Below are 26,713 nucleotides of genomic sequence, written 5' to 3'. Positions count from 1 at the left end.
TGAGATTTCCCAAAGCTTAGTTCTTGAGCTTTCCTTAGCTTAGTTTTGAACAGCAGATGGCACTGCATGCTTTAGAAACAGCCGTACTCTGCTTGTTTCCAAATCCTCACACACACTATAACCTAAAATAATTATGTATAAAATTCAAAAAGGTTGAAGTGAATTACAAGGGTGTTTACAGTAATCTTGCATCATAAAAGCATTTTGAGCCGAGGTGAAATGACTCAGTCAAAGGCACCAGTGCTCTTTAGCACTCTTCTTCATGAGCATTTGAGTGTGAGGATAAAAACTAGATTAGAGCGCCATCTGCTGTTAAAATCTAAGCTCAGAATCAGGGTTGCCAGGTTCACACAACAAAACCTGCCCAAACTGCTACTCAAAACTAGCCCAAACGCGTTTTAAGGTGGGTCCCTCATTAAAAATCAGGTTCTGGGGGGTAAAATACACTTTTTTGGCAGGGTTCCCCTGGTAAAATTAGGATTCCAGGAGCTAAATATTACATTATTGGGGTCACTTCAACCCGCGAACATTGAAAAAAACAAACAAAAAAAAAAACAAAAAAAAAAACAAAAAACGCAGCAACAGTGGTCAAGTAGCCCAATTCCGTGGGAAAACCATTTAATGCATTCGAAGATCTCAGAGCTGATTCACGATTGATTTATCGTTGCAGCCCTAACAATTACCGATATAAACGTAGATGTCTATTGGTACAATATGCGTCACATGACTAAACTATGCCATTGTTTTCAAAAGCCTCCGTTTTCACAGTCCATACTTCAACACGAAAACGGTGTTTTCAAATGTATCGACTTTGGAGAACATTTTCAAAAAGCTTTGTTTCCTCTGACAAAAAAACTGCATCTCAGTGTGGACGGAAGGCCAAAACGGAGATAAAAATATGCGTTTCAAACTAAAACATATTAGTGTGGACATGGCCTTAAGGAAATAGGGGTGCAGAAACTTATTTTAAAATCAACCTTAAGTATGACAGAAAGAGCTCAGGTTCGAGAACTGTTGAATACTGTTTGTTTTTTAATAGGATACGATGGATAAATTTTGTTTTGTTTTATTTGTTAAATGTTATTATTATAATTTGCTCCTTTTCCTCCTATATCCTCATCTCATCTTCTAGAATTAGATTGTAAAGATACTGATCGATCCACACCATGCCAACCATGGAGGAACGTAAATCGCCAATAAAAAACAAAGAAGACTGACCTGAAAGAGAAGAAATTGTTGAATAAAGTCATTATTTTTGTTTTCTTTGCGCACAAAAAGTATTCTTATAGCTTTATAAAATTAATGTTGAACCACTGATGTCACATGGACTATTTTATCGACGTCCTTACTACATTTCTGGGCCTTGAATGTATATGCAGTCGGATTTCATCAAAAATATCTTAATTTGTGTTTCGAAGATGAACAAAGGTTTACATGTTTGGAACAAGCTAAAGGTGAGTATTTCATTTTTAGGTGAACTATCCCTTTAATGTAATCTTGTCATGATAAAGCTAAATAAATATATTAATGCTGAATTATTTTCCTTTTTCATCTGTTTTAAATTCAATAAATCATCAAGTACCTCTTTTACAATCCCATGACATTGAGTCCTACATGAATAGCTTCTCTAAAAATAATACAAATAATAAGATAAAAGCAATTATGGAATCTGAGGATGAGATATAAGTTACGGTGTAAGTTCCTGAAATAGTGTGTTTGAGGTCCTAAATGCAGCTAGCTAGCTATCTGAAGAAAGGTAGTTGGGACATACAAAATGTTTCTTTTAAAAATTAAGAGTTATGTGATTACAACAAAAGCACTGAAAATCAAAAACGTATCGTTAATAAAGTGGTCCGACGTACATAAAAATGGAACCAGTCATGAGACGTATACTCTATTCACCTTAAAATAGGTGACGCTGTACCTCAGCACAATCAGGATTGACGTAAAAAATCTCTTTCTCTATATATATAAATATATATATTTATATTTATATATATAGATGAAAAAGGCCCTCATATGTAAACACTTTTGATTTCTTTGTACTGCGAACGCTGTACGTAGCACATCTGCGCGTGACGTGGATAAACCTGGGCAGAAGAAATCTCTGAAATCGTCGTCGGGGTTATTTGGCACAGTCCAGACAAACGCCGTTTTGCCTGCTTACGCTTGTCATGTCCGAGGCTGCTGTGTTTGTAACAAATTCTCTTGAAAGACCCACAGTTATGCCTCCTGTTTTATCCTGTCTACGCCAAATGTCTTTGGTCGTGAGGCCTCTTCTGATAGGCTGAGACGTATCCTGGCTAAACGTTGAGTGGTCGCTGATATCGCATCTGTGGCTGCATCTGCTCAGGCTTCCTGGGTCGAATGGAAGAATTTGGAGAGCTCTGTGTTCGCCCCGGGCCCTCGAGGGCCTCCTTTGTTGACAGTAACCGAGCACTGTCTAAAGGCACCGTTATTTCTTTGTCCTTCTTGTATCGTGTGTGGTTGAGGTGTGGTGTGGGTCGTCACCTTGCTCCTTCTTAGTGAAAGTGTGTATTTCAAGTGTGTCTGTCCTCTAGCGAGAATGATGTGGTGGTCCCTGACTGATCCGCTGCCTACAAAAGGTGTTAAAGTCATTAGTGCATGCATTGTGGGATATGCGGCCCTTCACATTGTAGTCTTGGCGTACGTTCCCCTTTGAAATCGACTGTGATGAGAGGACTCGTTATGTCAAAGTGAAGCTGCCCGGTGTACGAGAAGGCCTCTCGCTCAGTACGTGGAAGGGAGAGGCTGATGGAGCCGTTAGCGCTCTTTTGCCATCTCTCTCTCCGCTGAGGGTGGTTAAATTGCCCCGTCGTTGTGACCGGTGTGGTTGGGCTTGTGTGCGTTGGTGGTCAAAAGAGTGGTCGACTCTTCCAGTGGTCCATCCTGATGCTCTGTGAAGGTTAATTCGATCTTGGTGAACTCGCTGTCTGTGGACTGGGGCGTCTTGTCCATGCGAGATGCCATCAGGGCGTTCTGATATTGCTGGCGACTCACCTGACAGAGGAAGAATTAATGAAACATAATTATACTGGTCTATTCTGGACATTTTGTAATGGGGTACTGCGAATATCTGTAATTAATCACATGTGGTTGTAGTTTTATATCATTTTTAAGTTGCTTTTAATAGAAGCATCATGCAAATTCACATTGAGATTTTCAGATTTAGATGAAAATCAAATGTATTGAACTACGAGTAGTCACTAAATTATAGCTGTATGATACAAGAAAACTTTTGATTCAAGAAAACTTCAGGGTTTTTTTTCTTGCTTTTTTGCATTTTTAATAGGCTATTTTAATAAGTTAAATGAAAATATAAAATATGTGTAACTATTATAACATTAACACATCCATGATTTAATTGTTAGTTTCAATCAACTTTCTAAAGACAAAATAGTAAATTTAATAATTTGTTTTATTTTATTCTACAATAACAATTTCAACAGTTTCATTAAATAATTTGACAGTTCTAGTTCATAACAGTAAGAAAGATCTGTTCTTAGGTTCTTATGACACATTTTCTGAAATCTTTCAGTGGCGAGTTTTACCTCATGATTTCAGCTTGGATATTAATTGTAAAAAAAAAAATGTATATGAATTCATTTTTAATTTTGTTGAAATGTTTATCTTCAGATTTATATAACATTATATAACATATATATAACGTTTTTTCACCAAAATCTATTAAAGCTAGTTTGGGTCACTGAATAAAAAAAAGAAATAAATAAATAAAAAGGTAATTGTGACTTTTTATCTCACAATTCTGACGTTTTTCTCAGAATTGATTTATAAACTTGTAATTCTGGCTTTTTTTTCCTCAGTATTTATATACATTTGCAATTGTGACTTAACTCATAATTGTGTGTTATACAGTTATAATTGCAATATATAAACTGGCAATTTTGAGAAAAAAGGCACAACTGTGAGATATAAACTAATTTGTGAGACAACTGTGACTTTTTTCCTCAGAAATGTGTTTATATCTCGCAATTCAAACTTAACTCACATTTGCGAGTTTATATTACGCAATTTTGAGAAAAAAAAGTCAGAAATTCAAGTTTGTATCTCACAAAAGGCTCAATTGTGAGATACAAACTTGCATTTCTGACTTTTTTTCTTCTTTTTAAAAATCATTTGTGAGACAATTGTGAGATATAAACAAGTTTTAATAGATTTTGTGAGTTTATATCTCGCCATTATGACTTAACTCGTAATTGTGTTTTAAAGTCATTTTAAATTGCAACTGCAAGATATAAACTCACAATTCTAAGAAAAAAGGCACAATTGTGTGATATAAACTCATTTGTGAGACACACTTGTGAGATATAATAAAGTTTATATCTCACAATTGACTTTTCCTCAGAAATGTGAGTTTATATCTCGAAATTCTGACTTAACACGCAATTGCGAGTTTATATTATTTCTAAAGTTTATCACACAAGTTTATCACACACAAATCTAACTTAATAACTTGTCATTGTGTTTTATAGTCATAACTGCGGAAAAAAAAGGCACAATTGTGAGATTTTATATTATGAAATTTCAAGAAAAAGACTCAAGTTGCAAGTTTATGTCCTGTAATTCTGACTTTACATCTCACAATTCTGAGGGAAAATGTTTTTGAATTATGAGATGTGAATTGTCAGAATTGTGAGATAAAAAGTCACAATTAACTTCATTTTTAACTCAGCGGCTATATAAATATCTGTTATAAATACGCAGTAAATAAATAATTCACCTTAATACCAAGTAAATAATTTTCTAGAAAAAACTGAAATGATTTGCTTTTCTCTAGTACAGAGATTCCCAAACCTTACTGTCAGTCGAACCCTTACATAAAATATTTACATATTTATTTATAAAGTACACCCTAAGATTTTAAGGTGAAATGTCAATAATTTAATAAAATGTCAATGGTCATGCATGAAGCCCCTGGCTTTGGATACAAGCTTCTGCTTAATGTTAAAATATAATAAGATTTTTATTTTTAACATGACTGTGGTCAGAAAATGCTTCAAACTTTAAGCTTCTATAAAGCTTGAGGAACTTTCAGCAATTCCATGCATTTCAAATAAACCAGTTTGAGTTCAGAAGTGCAATTTAAATTCTCAGCAGCATTCAGACCTTGATGTAGAGCAGGTCAGAGGCGGCTCTCACTGAGTAGTCTGGCACGTAGACCTGCAGGAATGAGTTGAGCTGGTTGTTGCTGCTGCCCAGTGTGGGAGTGACCGCCTCCATCCGGTCACTCCTGTTCAGGGAGTCCGAGTGGTTGAGTCCGAACGGTCGTGGAGGTGACTTATTTTCTGTATAGCAAATAAAAGGTAACATGCAGGTCAGTGGTCAGCCGCTGGCATTGCTGTGATGTAAACAAACGAAACAAAAGATTCTTGTCTGATGTTCCATTCATTTTTCCATTCATTTTGGATGACCCTGTCTATTCTCATGAACCGTGCTGTGGAATGCTTTTGTGTGTTTAGACACAGTTGAGCTTCAGTTATTTACAATCCTAATTTGTGATGAAGCAGCCATTTAATGCAGCCTCTGCTAGAAATCCAGTGAGGGTTTGCTTACACAGCCAAAAAATTAACATAAATAAGGGAAAACAACCATAAGGCTAATGACTTCTAGCATTCTTTTGGCACTACCTTTTGTTTTGCTGATAAAACAATGGATCCATTCTCTTTTTACACGTTTCCAAACTTTGCCAGAAAGTGACATAATTAAGATTAGAACATCTGCTTAATAACTCGCACTTAATGCAAGGTGAAGAGTTTTTAATCAAAATAAGATTAGGTTCTCCACTTCTTAAAGAAACAGTTCAAAGGGTGTCTGTGGGGAAGCAGTCCAAGAGTCATTACACTGGAATGTATATAATCCCAGGGTCAGATGTCTAACCGTGTCGATTTTTTCAATATTAGAAAAATATACATGAAAATTAGTTATTAAACAACAAATGGTTTGCACAGTAGCATTAAAAACATTTAAGTCAGTAAGATTTTCAGCAGCCATTACTCCAGTCTTCAGTTTCACACGGTCCTTCAGAAATCATTCTAATATGCTGATTTGCTGTTCAAGAAACATTTATTATTACTACCAATAATTCTGAAAACATTTAATCAGTTCATCAGATCATTGCTTATAGGCTCCATGAACATTATCAGATAACTGACAATTACTTTGTAAAAGAAAATGAGGACCTTGAACAAGAAAAACTCCTAATAAACCATGCAGATTCTAATGTGAAACAGGATTTAGAGTGAAAAGGGGTGAAGAAATGAGTGTGGTACCTGGAGATCCTGCCAGCGATTCTGCCCTGCTCACCACAAAGGTTCGAGACAAGGAGAGAGGAACTGGAGAGCGAGAGGAATCAAGGGAAAAATAATGAGAAAAGATGGGAAAGACAAAAGGAAATCATGGGGAAGAAAATATGACTTACACAGGACTCCATCAAGAATCAGAAGAGTAATCATTTGCATAGTGTGCATTTACATAATGTGATTGATTAAAGAAAGCATGTATAATGATAGATCTGAGAGCAAAAACCTTCATGCATGATTTGGTTGAAGATATAAACCATATGAAAGAGTGTAAAAACTTTGGAATGAAATTCTTTCATGATTAAAGATTGTACAATTAACAATAAAATCATCTTCATTCAAATCCTGACATTTAGAATCCATAATTCAGACCTGGTGAAGAGGTTAAAGACAGCACTCCATAATAAGAGAAGGCACCAGCTTCAAACTTCATCCCCTCTTTTCCAGCCTCAACCTCCACCTTCCCCTGTGGGTCAACAGAGTTACAAGTATTTGAGATAGATCTCAGTTAAAAGTGACATATCATGAAAATCTGACTTTTTCCGTGTTTAAGTGCTATAACAGAGTCCCCAACCCAGAAAACGTAAAAAAGAACAACCCAGTAACTAAGTAAGCCTTTCTCTACAAGCTTGTGAAAAAACAAGCCGCTCAGGTTTTGCTCCCCCTGTGATGTAGAAAGAGATCTTATTATAATATTACCGCCCCTTAATCTGCACGTTTCCGCCATTGTGTACCAGTTGTAACCCCATGGAGAAAGTTCAAACTGTTCTGTCATTAGCTACACAGATGAGCACAGAACAATATTTAGACTCCCAGCCTCAGAGGAGACAAGAGAGCAGTTGATTTATGATTCATTTACTGTATATTACGCTGCTGCCACATAGATCTAATAGAAACATGTGATTTCTTTCCCAGCTGTTTACCTTCACAGACATAACCAACTGTTTTTGTAACTCATGTGTGCTTTTAACATGAACGCTTTTAACATGACCATTTAAGCACAATAAGACATGAAAGAGAACTTAGTACTTACATGCCGTGTGACAGCAGCTTTCTGTGCGCATGCTTTGGATGTTTGCACTCAGAAAACTATATATCAGAAGTTTAAACTAATATGGCTCAAAACACATGATTTCAGCATGATAGACATTATAATCAAAACCAAACTGAGGTTTTTTGAAATGGTTAGGGAGCAACAACTCATTTGCATTTAAAGAGGCATGCAGCGTGTTTCTGCTTCTGCCACTCAAAATAGGTATTTTCAAAATGAAATAATAAATGAAACCTTTCTAGGTAAACAGCTCTCTAGGTTTTGGACTAGAGCTTCAATTGAATCTCTCAATCCTTAGTGGCCTCTCAATCAGAACTCATACCTGCAAGATGAGAATGAAGTAGTCCACAGGTTTATTGCGGTGAAAGAGGTAGTGCTCTGACATTTTCTTGTTTTTGTCATCATATTTGAGCTCCTGGATGACATTAGGATGTTTCAGCAAGCGCAGGAGGATTTTCTCTGACATTTGAGCTGTACTAAAGGACTCCACCTCTGGGGGAAGAATGAAAAATGGGTTTAAGAATGCTTTACAAGTTTGTGATTGCATTTTTAATCATAAAAAAATAACAGAGACACATGTAGTTACATGCTGGACATCAGTACCAGTTGCCAGGAAACGCAGTGCAGCCAGAAGAAGCTGCGGTGATATTTTCACCCTCAGCTCATTATCTGTGGGTTTGAAAGCAGAGAAGTCCTGTTTCTTCTCTCTGTGAGCGATCCTCTTTTTCGTCTTGTTGTCAGCTTTCATTTGGGAATAACAGAACAACATGGTTAGATGGTTTTACTTACATTGTGTTAAAAAAGAAAAGCACTTGAGAAGGTGCCAAGTTCTCAGATAGGTAGTCTTTGCATTCATTTTTATTTATATGGTTATGAATAAATGTTATTCCAAAGAGGTTTCAATTTTAATGAATGTAAATAAAGTGTAACCATAAAGTAAAAAGTGGACTACTTTGAATCAGTGTTGCCAAGTCCAACATTTCCCCATAGAATTGGGCTACTTTAACACTAGCCGTGTTTCCATTACCCTTCAAATTGCGCAAATTGAAATTGCGAATTGAAACTACGCTTAATAGAAACATGTCAGTTTCACAAAAACAAAAAAATTTTAATTTAATGCTTGCATGAGGTGGTTTTTCAGGCAATTCGAAAAAGGAATATTTCACAAAGCTGCAATGGAAACGTTTTTTTTCGTATTTACAGGTCCCCTGGCATACATAAAAGTCACATGAACATTCTTTAAATGTACTATAACCTCTAAGAAACACTTCATATGTAGCCACTCACAAGTATAAGGTGCTTTCCTAGCCATTGATGCTTAAATAACCCCTTATTTACACTGCATTACGGCTCTGACACAAAAAATTATGTTTTAGCATAATTTGTGATTGGAAACTACGTCATTTTTTTATCGACATTTATAAAATAAATCACAAAAGTTTTCACAAATCTGTAATGGAAACGTAACCCCAATAATGTGATATTTAGCCCCTAAAATGTGAATTTTACCAGGAGAACCCCACAAAAAAAAAAAGAAAGAGAAAAGTGTTTTACCCTTTGAGTAACATTAGGGCGTTTTTTGTGAAAACCTGGCAACCCTGCCTTGAATACATGTGAGCGTAAAATATCTTAAAATTATATACAGTAGTCAACATTTGAAGTGGATCAAAACCTTCTTCAAAGTTGTCCTAAAACAATACCCGTTCTTGTCTTAGGACAACTTTAACTTTTTTGATCCACTTCAAATGTTGACTATATATATTATATATTTTTTTATATATTTTTTTTTTACTAGTGGGTGCAGGACACTAGTTCATTTATGTAAGTGAGGATAGCAAAATAAAGTAAACTGTGACATATTATGCCCAAAAATTCTTCATACAGTGGGCTACCAGTAAAATGTATAACAATTTGGGACCAAAAATTATTCAGATACTTTGACCTGACCAAGTTTTGCTTAAGTGTTTTTCTTTCATTGTTAATACAAACCTTTTACACCACAGACTGAACAAAATGAAGCATTGCTTGGTCAACAAAGTATTGATAGCTGTGTAAATATTGTCCTGTTAACATGAATTTTTGGTTGATTGTAATTCATTACATAACTTTCAATCAAAGTTACTGGACACTATCAAGATGCATTTGTTCTGACACAGTTTAACTGGTCATATTTTATTACCATTTTCTAAACTATAGCGAATAAACTGATAATGTGAGAAATGTTGAAGGTGTCCGAATAAATTTTGGCTTGACTGTATGTATGAACTATATATTTTGGAATAAATTAACGGTAAGTTGAATAAATAGAATAAAATTAATAAATAAACTCAAAGGTTTGGATTTAAACAGTAAATGGTACTCACTGTATAAGTCTGTCTCATCTAGAATCTCAGATTTGATGATTTCCTCAATGACGTCCTCTAGCGTGACAATGCCCAGAACTTCATAGAACGGGTCTCCCTCTCCTTCGTTGTTCACTCTTTGGACAATGGCCAAATGGGATTTACCTGCCAAAGCAAGAACCAAATACAGTTACACTACGAGTTTATCTCCGGAGATCTTTTCAAACTTGGTGGTCCCAGTGTACCCTAAACAACCATAAATGCACTAAACCTCACAGAATAACAGTTCTGTTGGTTTATGATTAAAATATGTCACACATGCTTAATAAAAACCATGAGATTTGACAGTTGTGACTATTCAAACACAAGGTTCTTGGAATCAGTCAGACAACGATCCATCGCGTTTTCTTAGCAAATCTCTCATGGTTCCACATCTGTTTTCCCAGGACCTCCTTGATAAGCTGCTTAAAAAATTCCTGCCCAGCACTGTCAACCAAAACGTTAAAGAAATTCTTTTCCTGTTTCTCAGCTAGTGATCATTTAAAAGGAATTTTCCAGACCCAGAGCTAATATTAGATCTGAAATGAAGTTTCCATTCCACTTGGGCAATGCTCTCACCGGCGTGGCAGTGTAGCAATTTATTATGTAGGGTGTCCGTATAAAACTTTTCCATAAATAACAGTATATAGCAGCAAAAAAGAGAAGTGGTTTCTTTTAAAAAAAAAAAAAAAAAAAAAAAACACTAATGGGCGGCAGTGAGACCCAAGTTAATGACTGACCAATCTTTGGTCAAAGGGACATGCAGGCCTGTTTCATGCCTGTTGGAATCACCAATACTTGCCTGAGGAAATATAGGTTTGTTTCCATTTAAAACCAGCATGACTTGAAAACAGTGGGAAAGTAAGATTATTTTGTAAATAAAAACTGTTTAACAGCCCCTCTTTGTTACAGTCTAGGCCGCCCACATCTCTCACCCCTGATCTGTTTGATCTTAAGAGAGATTTAGACAGTCACTCCTCAACATATGAACCAAATAAGACACAATAAATGATCTGTCATTGGTTCAGTCCAGTTACAGCCAAATTGAGAACACAGGTAATATATCCAAAGGATCTACAGAAGAAGAGCCATTGTTTTGAGTTTCCAAGAAATGCCCACACAGTGTCACAGAGGCTTTAACAGCAAATAATAAAAAGTCTAACTGTTTGATTTTGACCATTTTGAGAAGATATTTTGAAGTGTATTCAAATTGCATAATGTTCTTTCACATTTCTAGTTTTCATGTGCACTAACTGATGCACTCATGTTGAATTGTTGCATTTTTAAAATCAAAAATACAGTAGAAACTAATATTGCACAATATTATTACATTTTTAAAATAATGGATTACTATTTTAATATATTGTGTACTGTTTAACACTGAATTTTTCAGCATCATTACTCAAGTCTTCAGTGTCACAAGATCCTTCAGAAGTCGTTCTAATATGCTGAAAAAAGCTCTTCTGATCTTCCAAAGTACAGCAAAAACAGTAACATTTTGAACATTTAAAATAACTTTTTTCCTATTTGAATATATTTTCAATATTTTGAAATGTAATTTATTCCTGTGATTTCAAAGCTGAATTTTTAGCATCATTACTCCAGTCACATGATCCTTCAGAAATTATTCTAATATGCTGATTTGCTTCTCACAAAAAAAAAAATATCAGAGAGTAAAAATACACTTTTAAACAGTAGTCTATAGTCAGAGCATACAATTCTCCCACACTTCCCAAGGCATAAAAATATGACCTCTGGCATGTAATAATAAGACACTTCCTTTCCATGCTTAAGACATGACTGTCAATCATAAAGCATTCTTTCGAGGGGAAAAAAAAAACTCCAAGATGGATTGATGGAATGCTTTCTAGAATGGTCTTATATTAAACATTTGGGCTCAAGTGAACAGAACCCATGGTTTCTAGACAACACACAAAGACACATTTTGTACATTCCCACCTTATTTATGGAATGAGGTTTTTCCTTAGATATTTTCCATAATGGAACTTCCCTATAAATAGTCGATGGGACTGTGGGTGGCACGTCTGTGATGCTTCACTGGAACATCTTACAAATGTTGCAGGCACTTATCAAGGCCAATGTGCCTTTTTATATAGTACTTTTTTTTAGGTTCCCAAGGAAAAGACTAAATAACTTTTCAACCCGGAAATGGAAATTTCAGTGCAGTAAATTCACCCCTAGTTCTTCTCCCCTGTGGCAGGCCTATGACTCGTAGCATCATGAACTGTATAATAGCACATGCACAGTTATTTCAGATACAAAATATAATTAACATTAGCTTATTAAATTACAAAGCTTCTCTTCAGACCTCAGTATGTTAGTCTCAGTCACATCAAAGTCACAAGTCAAGATATTAAAGCTTCCAGACATACTGAAAACTTCAGGGCTCATAAACATGTTTACTTTAATTAAAATGTTTAAAAAAAACTTCACTTCATCATCTATACCTAGAAGAATTTTGAAGAAAAAAACTCTTAACTGAGATAATTACATAGAATAACATTTAAACTGGTAACAATGAAAACTACTGGTGGCACATTTAAACATTTATTACAATTATAAATACCCTACTAGTCAAAAATTTTTGAACAGTAAGATTTTACATTAAGATGTTTTTTCTGCTCTTCTGCTCACCAAGCCTGCATTTATTTGATTTTTTAAAAATATTTTTACTAATTTAAATAACTGTTTTCTATTTGAATATATTTGTAAATGTAATTTATTCCTGTGATTTCAAAGCTGAATTTTTATCATCATTATTATAGTAACATAATTCTATTATTCCGAATTGCTGCTCAAAAAACTTATTATTATTATTATTATTATTATGTTACGTAGAATAAAAAGCTTTTGCAACATTACACACTACCATTCAAAAGCATGGAGTCAGTATTTTTATTTTTTTTATGGAAGTTAATATATTTATTTAGCAAGGATGCTTTAAATTTATCAAACGTGATGATTTCAACATAATAGTAAGCTGTTTTTGACATAATAATAATCAAAATGTTAGAAAGATTTTTGAAGGATCATGCGACTGGAGTAATGATGCTAAAAATTCAGCTTTGAAATCACAGGAATAAAAATCATACTGTTCAAAAACTTTTGACTGGTAGTGTAGATATAAGTATTCAAAAATATACACTCTACAAATTGCTGGGTTAAAAGTTTAACCCGACCTTCTGGGTAGTTTTATTTAACTCAACTATTGTTTAAAAATTACTATATTTCTTGCTTAAAATAGGAACCTAGCATTTATTAATATGTTCAATAAATCAAAATTTATTAAAAATGTGAATAAATTATTAAGTAATAAAAATTTTATTTTTTATAAACTTGCTGCTCATGAAACACTTCTTTATAATCAATGTTGAAGTTTTAGGATTCTTTGAAAAACTGTTCAAAAGAACAGAATTTATTTAAAATACTTTTGATCAATTTAATGAATCCAACTTTTGAGTGGCTGTGTATAGAATTTATAATGTAATATACTTTTTAAATTAAAGTCATAATATAATATACCATATAATAAATGCATAAATATGTTTATAATTTAGATTCAGAACTTTTCCTCCTTTTTTCCTGTATCAGTTTACTGCTCAGCTGTAACTGTAACAACAACGTAAGCCTTAAAAGAGTTTTTACTGGAAACAAGTGGCTTCATCATGTTTACACGATTTATGTTTAAGTCTGCCAAATGCGCCTTATTTTGTCAACATAAACATCAGTTAACCCTGTGAATTCCTGACCCTGCTTACAGGATTACACATTCCAACCCCACAACATTTTGAACGCAAATACCTCTCATTCCTGAAAAGAGTCATTTTATAAAACTAGAAAAGCCAAGAGTGAAAAAGCCACAGTCAAAGCGGTTTACATAACAAACAACAACCTGAAATTCAAGCAATAAAGATAATAAAATAAACAGTGGTGTACAAAATGCTAAAACAGCCAGAAATTAGAATTGTTTAACAAACAGTACAGGACCCTAGAATACAGATATACATAGTATATAGATATAGACCATCAGAGACAAGCAACGTAATGGTCATTTGTCCTTTGACACATGAGGTGACAACATGCTTTTACCATAACAGCATATCACTACATTTGTGTTGAGTAAACACAGTTTGAAAGCTATGCCGAGTCACAACAAAGACAGGGAGAGAAAGGCTTATGTGGGTGATATGGAGTCATTTACACAGGAGATGTGCGGGCTTCTAAGACAGGCTTTGTTGATGGACTCAAGCTTTACACTGTACTACACATACCTCAATTGTTGCCCAAATCTGGTTAAGTCCATTTCCTGTTGAGCCACAATTTGTGGAATGTTGGGCCACAGTCCTACTATGGTCTGCGTCCACAACTGGGTGACAGCGTGTTTGTAAATGATCATCGAACGCAGAATACTTCAACTCAAACTGGCTTCTACACTGAAACAACTGATTAAACCTATTAAGATACTGTAACTAAAACTACAATTTACCCATTTAAATGCACATGTTACAGCAGCATTCTTCTACAGAATGAAATTGCATAACCTGACCCATTCATAATGTTGTTATAAAATAATTCACCGGTTCTGATTGCTCAGAGCACTGAATGAAAATTACAAGCCAGAACGATTACTCAGTGGCTGTTGAAGGAATGATTCCTTAAACAGCAATCATAAAACAGCTTTATGGGATGTGATGTTGTAAAATAAAAACTTGGGTTATGTCTAAGCCTAAGTTAGCGGTGGATATGGCCTTTTCCTGAACTCTGCTCCAGAGGTCAATGTTATATCTGAGCTAGAGACTGGCTTGCATCACTCACGGTGAAGTTTAATTCACTTTCTTGAACCGTCTTGACCTCAAAGACAACAGATCTTCTCCTCAACAGGTGTCTTCACATAACATTTTAGAGTTGAGGTCAAAAGTTTGCATACATCTTGCAGAATCTGTAAAATCTTAATTATTTTACTAAAATAAGAGGGATTAAATGCATGTTACTTTTTTTATTTAGTACTGACCTGAATAAGATATTTCACATAAAAGATTTATGTAGGTTTTTATGAAGGTTTACATATAGTTTACAAGAGAAAATAATAGTTCCAATTATAAAAATTATACAGTTAAAAAGTTTACATACAGTTGATTCTTAATACTTTGTTGTTACCAGAATGATCCACAACTGTGTTTTCTTTTCTTTCTTTTTTTTGTTTGTTTAGTGATAGTTGTTGATGAGGTCCTTGTTTGTCCTGAACAGTTAAACTGCCCGCTGTTCTTTAGAAAAATCCTACAGGTCCCACAAATTCTTTGGTTTATCCACATTTTTGTGTACTTGAACCCTTTCCAGCAATAACTGTATGATTTTAAGATCCATCTTTTCACACAACTGAGGGACTCATACCCAACTATTACAGAAGATTCATATGCTCGCTGATGCTCCAGAAGGAAATCCAATGCATTAAAGAATTTGAAGATCAGGTAAATACAACTTATTTTGTCTTCTGGGAAACATCTTTTGTAGCTTCTGAAGGGCAGTACTAAATGAAAAAAAATATGATATTAGGCATAAGAAAAATGTACACATCTTCATTCTGTTCAAAAGTTTACACCCCCAGCTCTTAATACATCGTTTTTCCTTCTGAAGCATCAGTGAGTGTTTGAACCGTCTGTAATAGTTGCATACGAGTCCCTCAGTTGTCCTCGGTGTGAAAAGATGGATCTCAAAAATCATACAGTCATTATTGGAAAGGGTTTAAATACACAAATGCAGAAAAACATTCATTTGTGGGACCTGAAGGATTTTTCTGAAGAACAGCAGGCAGTTTAACTGCTCAGGTCAAACAAGGAACAACTATAACTAAAAAAAAAAATAAACAGCTGTGGATCATTCAGGTAACAACACAATAAGAATCAAGTGTATGTACATTTTTTAATTTTTATAAATTCAACTGCTATTTTCTCTTGTGGACAATATGTAAACGTATTTTATGTGAAATATCTTATTCAGGTCAGTGCTAAAAAACATGCATTTTGTATGATCCCTCTTATTTTGGTAAAATAACTAACATTTCGCAGTTTCTGCAAGGTGTATGTAAACTTATGACCTCAACTGTATATTACAACCAATAATCATTACTTACTGAGCTATGGCAAAACAATGAAATGTTAGAGCAGTGGATAAAATCTTTACTGACCCAGGGATCCCGACCCTCACCCTACCCAGGGAACTTTCTCTGTAAGGCTTTATAAAAAAATGTTAATTAAAAATTAACTAACATTACCACATTATAATACACTAAACAGATAATTAATCAAGGAGTTAAAAATTAGTCATTTACAAACATTATGAAATGCTTTACATACTAATTTAAGTGTAAATGAGCTATTGCCCTGCAGCACAGTTTGCCAGATTTCTTAAAGATATGTGACTCTGGACCACAAATCCAGTCGTAAGTAGCACAGGTATTTATAGCAATAGCTAACAATACATTGTGGGTCAAAATGATCGATTTTTCTGTTATACCAAAAATTAGGATATTAAGTAAAGATCATGTTCCATGAAGATATTTACCGTAAATATATCAAAACTTTGCATTGCTAAGCACTTCATTTAGACAACTTTAAAGGTAATTTTTGCACCCTCAGATTCCAGATTTTTTGCAGTTGTATCTTGGTCAAATATTCTTCTATCAAAACAAACCACACATCAATGGAAAGCTTATTTATTCAGCTTATGGATGTATAAAGCTCAATTTCACAAAATTGACACTTATGACTGGTTTTGTGGTCCAGGGTCACATATAGTATATCTTATAGCAGGGGTGCCCAAACTCGGTCCTGGAATGCCGGTGTCCTGCAGAGTTTAGCTTCAACCCTAGTTAGACACACCTGAACCAGCTAATCAAGCTCTTACAAGGCATACTAGAAACTTCCCTGCAGGTGTGTCGAGGCAAGCTGAGCTAAACTCTGCAGGACACGGGCCCTCCAGGACCGCTTTTGGGCACCCCTGTCTTATAATATATGATGATATGTAAATATATCACAAATATCTGTAGTAACAAAGAGATAAAGGGTATATTTCGACGTACAGCCAGGTATGATAGTTGGAGCGGCGTACTGTTGCTATGGTTACCTCCTCAGCCGAACGTGACTTCTATTTGCTAGCGAACTTTTAGTGGTTAATTAAAGTTTAAAACTAATACTGACACATGATAAAGAACATGTACTTTTATTTTAATATACCTGACTTATTCATAAAGCAATGAAACTGTCTAACTACCATTTTTAAACTTCTAAAACACACTTTTACAGTTACACAGGTGAATATCTTTTTTGGAGTCCTCAAGCATACTTTTATTATTATATCACTGATTTCCTCAACAACTGAAGGTGTAGCTTTAAAAAAAAAACAGCGCATTATACAACTTACCTTTTTTAAACTCCTCTAGCATGGCATCCAGCTTTGTATCATTGAAGACAAAATGCAGAGGGTGGCTGTAGAACTTGGTGATGGTTTTCAGCGGCGTGCAATCATCTGGATCCACAAAGGCCAAGTCCTTGACAAACAGCAGGTCCACAATATGACATCTCTCGCCCTCATACACAGGTATTCGCGTGTAGCCGCTCTCCATGATCTCAGACATGGTGTTGAAGTCCAGGATGGCATCTGCGGCAATCATGAAGCAGTCTCGCAAAGGCGTCATGACATCCTCCACAGTTTTAGTCCTGAGCTCCAAAGCGCCCTGGATGATGTTGAGCTCCTCTTTGACCAGGTCATTATACGGATCTGTCACCCTGAGCATCTCAAGCAGCTTCTCCCTGTTGTACACAGTGCCGATCTCCTGCCCCAGCACGTGGTCCAGGAGTTTACTGACAGGATACGATGCGGGGAAAGTAAGGATCATGAAGAATTTAGTCAGGAGTATTGTGTTTGCGCCCACGGCGAGCCCGTGCCTTGAGCAGATGGCTTGTGGCACGATTTCTCCAAAAATTACGATGCCTATAGTGGACACCACCACAGCGATCAGCCCTGATCCTGCGATGTCATCGAGCAGGATAGTCAAAGTGGTATTGACCAAAACATTTCCCAGGAGCAAAGAGCACAGCAGGTAGTTTCCTTGGCTTCGGACTGGCTCGATCTTTTTCGCGTAATTCTTCTCCTTCTCAGTCCCGCAGTTCTGGACAATCCGGAGCTCCATGGGATCCAGCGCCATCAGTCCCAGATTCAGCCCGCTGAACATCCCTGACAAACACAACAACATGGCAATAAAAATCACCTGCAGCCAGAAAGGCAGCAGGAACTTTTTCTCCTCGACCACGACAACTTTAGTGTCATGCCCCTCGTGATAGATCCAAGTGTTTTCGGACCACGAGTCCTGCGCGCCAGGTGTGGAGGTGGCGATGCACAGGTAATACACTTTACTCTTCTCGGTTTTTCGCAGAGGTTTCACCTCTATTTCAATAATCCCAGATGTCTTTCTGTTTACCTCCACGTTAGGAAGGATGATGATATCGGAGGATCGGATGCCGCAGGGACGCGAGGCAGGTTCGTCTCCTGGACTCTGGCTTTCCGCAGGTGCGCTGCCGATGCTGTGTTCCGTAAAGGCGAGTTTGGACCACGTCTCGTTGTTGATGTTTTGCCCATAGACCCTTAACCTGACACGAGAGCGCTCGCTGATGCGCAAAAAGCCTCTGTCCATAAACGTCACCTCGTCGGTGTCCTCGAGCCGGAGGCCAATGATGACAGTCTCTTCTGGCGCGTCTTTACCATCAATGCTACTGATCAGACAACTGCTGACAATTAAGAATATAACAGTCAATGATCTAGCCCGGTTCAGCGCCGCCATATTAGAAGTGGGCACTGCGGTCCATTGCTCTGCCATGTTGACAATGGGCAGACTTTAGTCAATGAATGTAGGATGCCACAGTCAGAGGGAATCCTCGTCCGCCTTCATCCTCTCTATAGCCGCCCTGACATCAAGCAACAAGGCCGGCATTACTCACCGCGTATTGCTGCCTCTCTGCACCACGATGACACACCAGCACGCTCTATGTGAACTGCTGTGAGTACAGATGCCTAATGACAGACGTTTGTTTTGACCAATCCGGCCGCGTATGCAAATTAAGACCTGGTGTATCCAATCACATCGTGCGGAATGTCGGAGGAGAGGCGGTGCTATAAAGCTTAAACGCAGTAGTGGGTGTATCCAAAGACCAATCAGCGGGTAAAATGAGCGGTACCTAGAAGGTGGGAGTGGTCACTGACGACCAACGGTATGTCACCATTGAAACTAGTGGCCAATACGTTGCATTAACGTAGTGACATTTCGGGGTTAATTTTTAAAACAGAGGAAAAACAGTGTGACGGATTTAGTAGGCTAATTTAAACACAGGGAAATTTGCAATAATATTATGACACTGAATAAAACGATTCACTTTCTTTTTGCTTGTTAGCGCGTGTGCGCGTCTCTGTCAGATAAACAAACTCGTAACGCCTTCATTCATGCGTTCATTATGCCACTTTCAGCAAGACTTCCAAAAAGTCTGTTCGTTCATAGAAACACTAAATTCAATAGCAAATCAAACTGTTTATGTTGCAAAAAATCAAAGAAAAAGGGAAATTTGGATACTAATATGATTGTTATTTTAAATTGCTCTTATTTGGCCACCTTTTGGAGAGATTTTAAATTACACAAGACAAAACGATTTTAATTAAAACTGTTTTAATTTATATCTATGTTTATAGGCTAATAATACATAATTAAACATTCTAAAGTGTGGCTATTTTATATTTCAATTATTTCAATTAAAATAATAGTTTATTCATAAAATGAACAAAACACAAAAAAGTAATTGGCTTAGTCAAAAAAGACAAAACTGAATCCTAAAACAGTAAAACGTACAAGCATTTCACTCATGCAGAGAGAGAGGAAGAGAGAGTTTCGTACATCTTTCTTGCTCTTTCATGTTCTGAATCATATTGGGATGATCAATGTTGTGAATATATATAAAATAATGTATAGTTGAAGTCAAAAGTTTACATACATCATGCAGAATCTGCAAAATGTTAATTATTTTACCAAGGTAAGAGGGATCATACAAAATGCATGTGATTTTTTTTATTTAGTACTGCCCTGAAAAAGATATTTCACATAAAATGTTTATATATAGTCCACAAGAGAAAATAATAGTTGAATTTATAAAAATCACCCAGTTCAAAAGTTTACATACACTTGGTTCTTAATACTGTGTGTTGTTACCTGAATGATCCACAGCTATGTTTTGTTTTGTTTAGTGATAGCTGTTGAAACACAATGCATTAAGAGCCCAAATGACCTTCAAATTTTTGAATTTGAAGGTCAGGGTAAATTTAACTTATTTTGACTTCTGGGAAACATGTAAGTATCTTCTGTAGCTTCTGAAGGGCAGTACTAAATGGAAAAAATATATATATTTAGGCAAAATAAGAAAAATGTATACATCTTCATTCTGTTCAAAAATTTACACCCCTGGTTCATAATGCATTGTTTCCTTCTGGAGCATCAGTGAGCGTTTTAACCTTTTGTAATAGCTGCATATGAGTCCCTCAGGTGTCCTCAGTTTGAAAAGATGAATCTCAAAATCATACAGCCATTGTTCAAAAGGGTTCAGAAACACAAAAATGCTGAAAAAACAGAATTTGTGGGACCTGAAGGATTTTTCTGAGGAACAACAGTTTAACTGCCCAGGATAAACAAGGGACTCATGAACAACTATCACTAAAAAACAGCTGTGGATCATTTAGGTAACAAAGTATTAGGAAACAAACGTATGTGAACTTTTGTACAGGGTCATTTTTTATAAATTCAACCCATATTCTGTCGTGGACTATATGTCTTTAATGTGAAATATCATATCATACTAAGGTCAGTATAAATAAATTACATGCATTTATGATCCCTCTCATTTTGGTATAATAATTAACATTTTCCAGGTTCTGCAAGGTGTATGTACACTTTTGACTTTAACTATATATATATATATATATATATATATATATATATAGACATGTATAGACATACATAGCTCTTGCCTGATTGCATCCTTGTCACTAAAACCTGTTAACCTGTAAATTATCTACTTAAAGGGGCTATATGCAACTTTTTCCCCAAAATAAACGTAACAATAGCCTTTTTATTTGACCATTTATGACTCAGAACATCTCCTGATGAGCATACTGACACCTTGTCAGCTCACAGTGTCGGGTCGGATTTTTCGTGCGCTGTCTGCGGATGTGACGTCAAGCGCGTTCATGTTAAACGTTTCAGATCACTCTGCCACCACCGCTAGTCATATATATTGCAAACAAACTTAGTTTCTCAAACAATATATGTATTTGACTGTTCTTACCTCTGTAAACATAATGTTGACTTCTTTGCAGCGGATGACGTGTGAAGTGTGTACGTACTAGCGCGCGCTAGCAGTTTTTTGGCCACAGGTGTCAGTCGCGAGTTTAAATTTCAGAAAATTGCATATAGCCCCTTTAAAAACAAAAAAATTGGTAATGTGTTTACCTATAGAGGGAGCCAAAACACTGTCCTCAATTTTCAATATCAATGCAGCTTGTACAAGACAGACATAGTCAAACAGGCCAATGTAAAATGTGCAAGATGATGTTGCAGATCTGAAGGGCACAGAACCATTACAACCATTCTTAGCTCTGTAAATATTTATAGTTGGCTTTATTATACATTATGTGCATAGAGTTGTGCATATGCTGTGTCAAAGCAAACTATAAATGTTTTTTTTTTTTTGCATAGATTCGTAAATTAAATAACATCGTATATGCAAGATAAAATGGCATATTCTTCAGTGTCGCTTTGACTGATTGCTATGACTATTCCACAGAATTTAATTACAGCCACAACATATTTTGTTTATATTAAGTTGTAAGACATCATCCTTTTGAAACAACTTGTAATAGTAAAGATTAACTCAAGACTTGCCCTTTCACAAGCTCTTGGCAGACTGCAAGACTTCATTATTATAGACCTTGGGTACTGATAAGTTAAACTGGGGAGGTACAGAACATTCATTCCAATTCAAGGTCTCCAATGATCCTGTGAATGTGAACAGGCAGATGTGCATAGCACAAGACCATTTACCAAGCACTTAAAGGAAATATTTGTTATTTATTATAGATAGTTGATATTGCATAACTAATATTTTTCCTTATAATATTAAATTTGTCTTGTATTATTCATTGTTTTGTTAAAATAAATTAATGTACATATCTACATATTGCAAATGCAGTTGTTACCATCCAATGCATTTCAATGTTGAAAATAAACATTGATGCTCATGCTTATATTTTGACTGTAATGTAAAACAAATATATGCACGTCTCGCAGGCACAAGTCAAAACTTAGTTGAAGCGAACAGTTTTGCTCAAGGCCTTGCTCTAGGTCTAGGACATCCATCTGCTTGCCCTTGCATGTGGGATAAACTTTGTGTTGGACTTTCAACAAAGGACACGTTTCATTCATTCACTTTAGCTTTTTTTTTGGAAAAAAAAAAAACGAATTAGCAAAATGTGCAGAAACAATTCCGTTACATTTTATACAAATACATTCAAGTAAATTTGGCACAACAATAACACCATAAAACAAGACACATATAACTTAAGAGAAAATACAATTTTTACATTTGGTGTAGACTGAATTGGGAAATCTTCACTAGGACGCAAGATACAAAAGCAAATGTTCTCACACAAACATAGGCTTAAAAGGAAACAGAGTGAGAGTTTTGACATTGTATCATTTCAAAAAGACAAATATGAATACTGGAAACAATCTCCCACAGAAGAGCCTTCACTTATGCAAGGTCTCATGCATGTTTTTCATGACCATCCAGAAGAAGGTGTTAAATAGCAATCTGGTATGCAATAAGCCATCATCTGCAGTCACAAAAAGTAATCTACTGTTAAAAAAAAATCAATGAGAAAACTAGAGAATGCGATATCCACAGCATGTTATTATAAGGGCTCTATTATTTCATCAAGTGTTTGAGCTGGTCCTGCAGGTTTTTGGAGTGTTCTACACTGTGAAAGGCATTAAAGATGAAAAGTTATCAATTGTTTAGAGAAATTCACAGATAATAATGATTTGAATGACCTAAATATAATGACTTACTTCTTTTGAATGGCCTCTTGCCTGTTTAGATAAAGAAATATATCAGGTTTCAGACAGATTTCTAATCTATGATCTATGAAATAAAACAAATTAAAGTATGGGAATCATGTTGTGACCAAGGTTATGAGGTACATGCATGTACTAGTACTGAAGAAGACATTAATGTGGATAAATGCATTATGTATGCATATTAATCTACTTACTGATATTGCAAGTGGGTAGTAATAATAGACATTTTCCGTAGACTCTGCAAAAATAAAATACTTAAGTTAAATCTCCTTCATTAAACATGAAATAGCCAACTGTATTGTATCTGATACATGGAATTCTAAGGCCTCTAAATTATCAACATGATCAAAACTTCTGTTTAATTAGTTCATAATAATCAACACTTTTTAACACTTTACACTTTAGGTTGTGGTATATATGTCTTTTTGCATTGGAATATTTTAATGGTTTACTAAAAGTAAATATAAAAAAATATTTTAATATAGTTTGATATATATTTCAAGATGAACATTTACTGGGCTGAATCAGCTTAGCTGGGTAGGTTTACTTGATTATCCATACACCACTTTTAAAATCATATTAAAATCTAACGTTAAATATGATACAACAGTGTTTTGTTAAATTGTGCATCTTTCAGATCATCGCATTGCATTGTATGGTTTGCCCTCACAATAGAAACTAGAACTTTGATCATAAAATGTCATTTAAATATCATCATATCAACAAAAAAACATTACTAGGAGGTATAAAACAACTATAATTTCTATGCATTTTATTTAGTCTGTTATACTGTTTTATCTTGAACACTTTACAATAAGGTTAATTAGTTAACATTAGTTAACAACATGAACTAAGAATGAACTTCTACAGCATTTATTAATCTAATCTTAGTTAATGTTAATTTTAACAATTACCGATGAATTACTAAAATCAAAAGTTGTGCTTGTTACCATTAGTTAATGCAGTTCAGTAGTTCACTTTCAGAACAAGAATTTACAGATAATGTACTCACCCCCTTGTCATCCAAGATGTTCATGTCTTTTTTTCTTCAGTCGTACAGAAACTGTGTCAATATAATGGACTTCTATGGTGCCCCAGAGTTTGAACTTCCAAAATGCAGTTTAAATGCAGCTTCAAATGGCTCTAAACGATCACAGCCGAGGAAGAAGGGTCTTATCTAGCAAAATAATCGGTTATTTTCTAAAAACATTTACAACTTATATACTTTTTAATCTCAAATGCTCGTCTTGCTGAGCTAGACAAGATGAGCATTTGAGGTTAAAATGTTTATAAATTGTAACTTTCTTTGAGAAAATAACCCGTCATTTTGCTAGATAAGACCCTTTTTTCCTTGGCTCAGTTGGCTGTGATCGTTTAGAGCCATTTGAAGCTGCATTTTGGAAGTTCAAACTCAGGGACACCATAGAAGTCTATTATATGGAGAGAAATCCTGAAATGTTTTACTCAAAAAACACAATTCCCTTACGACTGCAGAAAGAAAGACATGAACATCTTGGATGACAAGGGGGTGAGTACATTATCTGTAAATTTTTGTTCTGAAAGTGAACTACTCATTTAAGGACTGTATTTTCATTAACTAACACCAACAAACATTAATGAATACTGTAATAAATGTATTGTTCATTGTTTGTTCATGTTACTTAATACATTAACTAATGGAACCTTATTGTAAAGTGTTAACGTTTTATCTAAAAAATAAATAAATAAACTTGTTATAAAGAAAATTATTTTGCCTTCATATCACTTACATCTTCAGAATGCAGAATTGCATCTTCTTGAATTACCATATTTCTTGCTGCCTGACTGAGTAGCTGTAAAGTAGAAGAGACCACTGTTAATTTTATGAGTTGACTGCATTCACATGCGTCTAAAACCTAGTGAAACGACTGTTTACACACAGCATGCCACATATTTGTGCATATGATACCCAAGATATAAGTTTTGAAGCTTGTCTCAGTTGTGTATTACTATAAAGAGGAAACAGCTAGCCAGGCGAATATCGAAAATACAAACAACATAACGTTTCGTATATTTACTTCTTGGCTCCTGGATCCTTTCAACACTTGACGGGTTAGAGCGATCACATCTCCACTGCAAGAAGAGACTTTATCAGACAATAAACCTTTAACAGATTGACCGAAGCGAGGCTGAGTCTCGGAGGAAGCCATCACTGTTTACTACGGCACAAAGCGAGGGACAATTTCAAATATGAACGCGAATGACACAGACGAGAGGATGAGGTAACGTTACTAGAATGCTTCCAAATTTCTATATATTTCACAAGGAACTATGTCTTTACTTTCTGTCACTTAAACGGATGAAGAAAAAGAATGCCTTAAGTCTTTGTAAACTAATAGAACATCTTGATCTTGCTGAAAACCCCTAGTTATTTTTGTTTCATTTATTCATTTTGTTTTATTTATTTATTTTTCCTTCTTTTCTACATCATGCTTGTCTGTTGTCTGATTAAGGAATTATAATTTTTGTACCAGGCCATGTATGGTTGTAATGTTGTTTACTTATGTTCAACAGTGTTCAATAAAAAAAATTAAAAAAACGTTACTAGAAAAAAATACATTTAATAACAAAGCAGTCAAGTGACGTAAGGCAAAGTTAAAGCTTGTTTTAGTACATTTTATGTTCATTTCATTTTTGTGTTATGGATTTTATGTAGACTATTAATTTTTATATAAACAATTATTTAACGTAATAAGCATCAAAAGTAGGTATTTTTACGATTATCCGATTTAAATCCTCTTAATGTAAGAAAAACGATTATTTTTCTGTAGGCCTATATTTAAAATACTATTAGTGACTACAAACCAACATTTTATATATATGTGTGTGTGTGTGTGTGTGTTTTTCAAAGAAGTTCTGCTTACCAAAGTACAGCAAAAACAGTAAAAATCAGAAACATTTTTACTATTTAAAATAACTGTTTTCTATGTGAATATATTTTAAAATGTAATTTATTCCTGTGATCAAAGCGCAATTTTCAGCAGTCTTCAGGGTCACATGATCATTCAGAAATCATATGCTAGTTTGCTGTTCAAGAAACATTTTTTTATTATTATTATCATCAATATTTAAAACAGTTGAGTACATTTTGTCAGGATTCTTTGATGATTAGAATTAATTTTTACTGGGGCGGGGAATAAAAGAAATTAACTTTTATTTAGCAAGAATGCTTTAAATTGATCAAAAGTGATGATAAAGGCATATATAAAGTTTCTCTTTCAGCTAAATGCTGTTGAATAGAAAGTTTAATTAACTTTATATTCATTAAAGAAATCTGAAAGAATTCTACTGAGCTGTTTTTTAATAATAATAAATGTTTTTTGAGCAGCAAATCAGAACAAGAATGATTTCTGAAGGATCATGTGACTGGAGTAACGATGCAAAAAATTCAGCTTAAAAAATCACAGTAATACATGACATTTATATTTACATTTACATTTAAAATATATTCAAATAGAAAACGGTTATTCTAAATAGTAAAAATATGTCAAAATTGTATTGTTTTTGCTGTACTTTGGATTTAAAAAAAAATGCGGGCTTAGTGGGCAAAAGGGACTACTTTAAAAAAAACATTAAAAAATCTTAATGTTTAACAGTAAAACAGGGTTTTAATGTGTGCAAAAAAAAAAAATGCTATAGAAAATTGAACAGACTATGAATTTCTTTTCTTGAAAACAATTGGGTTTAGTTTGACCTATATAACTGATCACCA

At 34.9% G+C, this 26,713-nt stretch overlaps 2 protein-coding genes across 3 annotated transcripts; both read right to left on the bottom strand.

The window, feature by feature from the left end:
- Positions 1 to 2,020: 2,020 nt before the first annotated feature.
- Positions 2,021 to 18,666, bottom strand: LOC141326228 (metal transporter CNNM2-like). 2 transcript variants are annotated; one of them, XM_073834948.1, is made up of 8 exons: positions 17,214 to 18,666; positions 9,756 to 9,899; positions 7,996 to 8,133; positions 7,715 to 7,884; positions 6,714 to 6,807; positions 6,312 to 6,374; positions 5,149 to 5,327; positions 2,021 to 3,021 (listed from the first exon to the last, which is right to left on the bottom strand). In XM_073834948.1, the coding sequence occupies exons 1-8, from the start codon at positions 18,664 to 18,666 to the stop codon at positions 2,824 to 2,826; spliced, it is 2,439 nt and encodes an 812-aa protein (XP_073691049.1). In that variant the 3' UTR covers positions 2,021 to 2,823. The 2 variants fall into 2 exon arrangements, with proteins under 2 accessions (XP_073691049.1, XP_073691050.1); XM_073834949.1 differs by lacking the exon at positions 6,312 to 6,374.
- Positions 18,667 to 21,483: 2,817 nt separating this feature from the next.
- On the bottom strand, positions 21,484 to 25,154 carry borcs7 (BLOC-1 related complex subunit 7). Its single transcript, XM_073834947.1, has 5 exons — positions 25,020 to 25,154; positions 24,732 to 24,794; positions 23,157 to 23,200; positions 22,954 to 22,974; positions 21,484 to 22,862 (listed from the first exon to the last, which is right to left on the bottom strand). Exons 1-5 carry the CDS (start codon positions 25,149 to 25,151, stop codon positions 22,811 to 22,813), a joined length of 312 nt encoding a protein of 103 aa, XP_073691048.1. The 5' UTR covers positions 25,152 to 25,154; the 3' UTR covers positions 21,484 to 22,810.
- Positions 25,155 to 26,713: the final 1,559 nt, after the last annotated feature.

This window comes from Garra rufa, chromosome 2 (genome assembly GCF_049309525.1).
Source record: "Garra rufa chromosome 2, GarRuf1.0, whole genome shotgun sequence".
NCBI classification, from domain to species: Eukaryota; Metazoa; Chordata; class Actinopteri; order Cypriniformes; family Cyprinidae; genus Garra; species Garra rufa.
This window is presented reverse-complemented; position numbering and strand designations above follow the sequence as displayed.